The sequence below is a fragment of the Bactrocera tryoni genome, chromosome 4, assembly GCF_016617805.1.
Source record: "Bactrocera tryoni isolate S06 chromosome 4, CSIRO_BtryS06_freeze2, whole genome shotgun sequence".
Taxonomy (NCBI): domain Eukaryota; kingdom Metazoa; phylum Arthropoda; class Insecta; order Diptera; family Tephritidae; genus Bactrocera; species Bactrocera tryoni.
This window is the reverse complement of record NC_052502.1, coordinates 79253709-79258320: the sequence shown is the minus strand read 5'-3', so window position 1 is coordinate 79258320 and position 4612 is coordinate 79253709. Positions and strand designations below refer to the sequence as shown.

The 4612-nt window shown below is 39.1% G+C and overlaps 1 protein-coding gene across 1 annotated transcript; it reads right to left on the bottom strand.

Annotated features, from left to right (window-relative positions):
- Window positions 1-1309: 1309 nt before the first annotated feature.
- LOC120774886 lies at window positions 1310-2851 on the bottom strand. Its single transcript, XM_040104747.1, has one exon. It carries the CDS (start codon window positions 2796-2798, stop codon window positions 1572-1574), a length of 1227 nt encoding a protein of 408 aa, XP_039960681.1. The 5' UTR covers window positions 2799-2851; the 3' UTR covers window positions 1310-1571.
- Between the last annotated feature and the right edge of the window lie 1761 nt (window positions 2852-4612).

Below are 4612 nucleotides of genomic sequence, written 5' to 3'. Positions count from 1 at the left end.
AGCAGTAAATGTGGTGTAACCAACAAAAATGCTGGTAGAAAATGGAATTATTGTGCAGCGTGGCACAGACAACTGAAGGCGTTCCAGTGCCAACAAGTGTCGCACTAATTGATCGCCCGAATTTGGTGACAGCTGCGAAGACGCAGGCATGGCGAGATGTGCTGCTCGTATGTACGTGCAACAACCGAAGTTCTCAAATAAGGAGTAACTGGAAAGTGAACTATAACAGTGTAAGCGTGCCAACAATTCTTATGAATAGCTGTGCCAACGGGAAGCACCTGATCGTCAGCGTTTGACGGATTGTTTGCATTAACGAGCCTAAGTAAACAATTGCGTTAACTAATTGATAGGCGTTGCATATGTTGAAAGGCGCTTACCTACCTTTTACTGTTACCTGCTACAGTTACGAGTTGTTACATCTAAGCCATTGCTCCAAAGAGACCGTAGAATATGCGGGTGGAAACGACAAAGAGCTAAGAACAGGAAGTTGTTAAAGTCCGAACATACATATATAAATATAGTGCAGTCACATCTTCGTATTAAATGCGCGACTCGTTTGTTAGGTGCAAGCACTAATCGCAAGGAGTAAGTCTAAAGTGATCCAATCATATTTTTCTAATAAGTTGCTTTAAAACCTAGTAGTTCTTTCATTTCTAGGCGGGGTCGAGAAAATCAACTTTTGATGCATAAAAATAGTGATGATTGTCTCATTTAAAAATTTGTTCTTTTTTTTAATGTCGAAAAATAATTTATATAGATTCGCGTATTTTATTAAACTTCTGAAAGAAGTTTCAAAAACCCGATATACTTGTACATATGTATAAGAAATGTTCCTTTTTATCCACTGTTCTTAATTTTCGTCATATGAACAGCTGCATTTATCCACGCCCTCACTAAAACATTTTGAACCTTGCTCTTTATTTCCGACATTTTTTCGCTCGTTTAACCCTTGCTCTATAATAAACAACCTGTTATAGTAATAAAAAAAAATATCTATTTAATTTTAACCTTCCTCCGCAACTGGTTGATCAAACCTTCAAATAATCAATTTGTGTGTGTCTGCTGAAGAGCGGAAGTATGGAAGGGTTTACCATCGGCAAACCGTAAATTAAATTTCTGTCAATACTTTGAAATTAATTTGTTGCGCTTTCAGCTCTTGAAGTTATCAATTTGTTGATCAGACATTGTTGTTTTGCTGGCATATTTCAAGCCATTCCGAAATTTAAAATCAGTATTTGAGAGTAAAGAGTCTGGAAATTCAAACAATTTTCTTTGTTTCATATTAAATATATTTATTTGAAGCCTCAGTGTGTCACCAATATGTTGAGAACGGTGATGATGCATTTTCAGACCGCTGATGATGATGTATGACAACTCATTAAACAAATAATATAACTTAAAAGTAAACATTTAATACATAATTTAGCTAAGTACTAAAAATAAATAAGTTTCTTAAAATCTAAAAGCGTAATAAGTGAGCATTTCCCCTAGTTTGTCAACAAATTAACAAAAAGTCGAATCTTAAACAGAAATAAATTCGTACAACAACAACAGCAACAGCTGCAACAATATTAGACATAGATTGAAGGCAACGCCAATCCCACCTCGAAGTAGTTGGTGCCTCCAGTTTTCAAACGTTTCGTACTGCCGATTGGCGCTGCTAATGTTTTACGCCGTTGCCGCTTTCTTTGCAACGGTAGTCGCACGGGCGTCTCCAACTGAAAGGTGTTGTCCAGTCGTTCTCTGCTTAGGTAATGATGTTGGTATGCAGAGTTAGCAACGGTTGTCGAAATACTTGTAGATGCGGGTGTGGGCATTTTTTGGAGAATATCAGTGGATATTGGTGTGCCTGGCGGAGGCGTTACTGGCGCTGGAGTAAGTGGTGATTTGGTGGCGTTCGCTGTTTTCATCACTTGCTTTGGCCGCTGGTCAACGAAGATAAAGCTGAGATCACTCGCTGGATCCTCGCCTGCAGCATAGGATGGGGAAAGAACCAATTCACTGACTTTTTGTTCGGCTTGATTTTTGAGTAGCGTACGACGACGCAGGTTAAAAGATTTGCGTGGTTTCACCTTCTTCTTCTCATCCTTTCGCGCCGAGTCTAAAATAGCATCAATTAGCTTATCCAGAGTTTGGTCACTCATACCGGCCGAGTCTGACTCGTTCTTTATGTGCTTCGTTAACTTTTCCTCGCCACATTCCTTCGCGATCTCCGCAAAATCTGTTTCCAGTTTTCTAGGTAATGATTTTCTGGCGGCCTTTAGTTTCTCTAAGTCCTGTTTTTGTTTCCGTTTCGCCAACTCGGGTGTGTTGAAGTAACGCAAATTGCTAATAAAGGGATCCGGCAGTAGTCCCCTTAGAGCTACTTGTTGTCCGGTCGGCAGCGCGGTACTCGGCGAATATTCTTCCTCGAAACATGGCAAAGTAGATGCGTAAGTCGGTGCCGGATGTAGAAAAAGACCCACTGTTGAATGTCGTCGATTTGGCAGTGGGCGACTAGCTACACTCGTGCTTGTGACTCGAATTCGTCCTGGTGTACGCTCCATTAAAGGCGACATGTCTTTTGGTGTGACATTCAAAATATCCGTTAATGGAGAAAGTAACAGCGGACTATTACGCTCTCTCTCCACCATTGGAGTTGACGTATATGGTATGTTCTCCTTGTTACAAATGGTTGCACGTCGGCGTCGACGCTTGGCCTCCGCTAATGGATGTGGTGTTCGTATCGATGTGGTGGCCGTTCGGATATTTGGTGTAAGCTGATTCAGCTTCTGCGCTGATGCCGTCCACTTTAACATATTTATATTTTTCTAATATTATTTGAGCTTCAGAACGTCTTGATATATATGCTCTCGTTCACATTTGCTGACAAACTGATTAGTCGACGCGCGCGAAACTGCTTTTATACCCGCCATGGCCATTAACATAGCAACCCCGTTTTCTTTACTAAATCGACCTCTCATTGCGTAATGTGCTCTTTTCGTTGTGAGTAAAGAGACGGCGCTCTTGAAGTCATGCGAACACAAGCAAATACATAGTATTGTGCAACGACGGAATTCCGGGCACTCTCGCCTCGGTGAGAGCCGTGTGACAACGAAGGACATTGCATTGTTGGTGACTATGAGCTGCTTTGGTGCACCTCTGCTTGTGCGCCTTTTCTCATCTCCTTATGCTCTTCCTGCCAGGCAGCGCGATAAAATCTTGTGATTGTTCGTTTGAACTCACACACATTCCTGCAGTCATAGCGGCAAATTGAAAGTCCTGTATATGAGAAAGATCGTATCGTGGGTAGTAAATGTGAAAAAATTAGGATGGCAGAGGAAGTGGTTTTCCTTATATTAGTTAGACTATAATTTCTAATTTACTGGGGTGTCAAGATTTCGAAGCAAACCGTCTCCTTTAAAGGTAATGGAGGCATGCAACAGTGCTTTTGCATGTTAAAAAGTAGTTAATATATTTTTTAAAAATTGTCTCCTCGACGGTGACATTTATTAAAGCTAAATGTGACACTTGCTTCCTGCGACAATTTTGATCAAAATTGCACCGAGAGCAACAGATTGTAAAGTCTAGTGTAGTTTCACGTTCGTATGCATAAAATTTAGACAAGCACCTTCCACTCGCTGGTTAGTAGTATTAAATTAGTACTGCTATTACATATAAGTATGTATATGTATATAGGAAATACCAAATCGTCGTTTAAGCTGAATAACTTGCCATGAGTTTCTTTTCCTTTCTTCATAAGTTCAGTTTTGGTGTAACTACGTAGTAACCTCACTTTGCTTCCTGTGGCGAGTAAACCTCTCATCAGAGCTCATTACGAGTTTTCTTAGTTTTTTAATGCAATGGGAGTCTTCTTTCCACACCATTTGTCAAATAAATTTCGGTTTAAAAAATGATCTATTTTTGCACAGCACTTTAGAACCTTTAGTGTGCTCTGTTTTCTTGTAGTACAACTTATTTTATAATCGTCAAATCAACAACAGAAAAAACAAAATTTACATATGAGTCCTTCAAAGACATATTCATACTTACGAACCCATTATCATAACCATATGTATGTATAGATATATGGTATATCTGTATGGTAAATTTCGTGTACCTCTGCACTTTTGCACATCATTAGTTGAAAAATGTCCTTTTCTACGACCGCTTTAGTTAGGGATTGAATTTTTTATGATCGGATTTGAATTTTTAGAGAATTTTAAAACCGACCAAACCGCAAAGCAATTAGGGACGGACAATTAGCAAGGTTTTCAGTCGTTTAACGTCGATTCACATAATTCAGTGATTTTCCAACACATTTGCATGTAAAATCTTTCTTAATGAGTGCTTGAGTTAATGGTGCGCAAATGTGTCAGTTTCAACGAGAAAGTGAGTTCGTGTGGTATGTCAAGTTGAAGAAAGTAAAACAGTGGGTAGCGCGTCATTTTAAGAGAAGATAAGAAATGAATTAAAAGTGGTAACTTTGTGGCCCTTAGCACATCCAGTCGATTAAAAACAAGTATTTATGTAAAAAAGTTTTAAAAGTTTATTTGTAAAGAGAAAGTATTAAAAATCATTTAACATGATCTGATGAATATTTTCTCAGATTGTAGCGATGCCTAAATTTCTT

Bases quoted from the DNA above. Each gene is read 5' to 3' on its own strand.
- LOC120774886 (XM_040104747.1), bottom strand. From the start codon at position 2,798: ATGTTAAAGTGGACGGCATCAGCGCAGAAGCTGAATCAGCTTACACCA.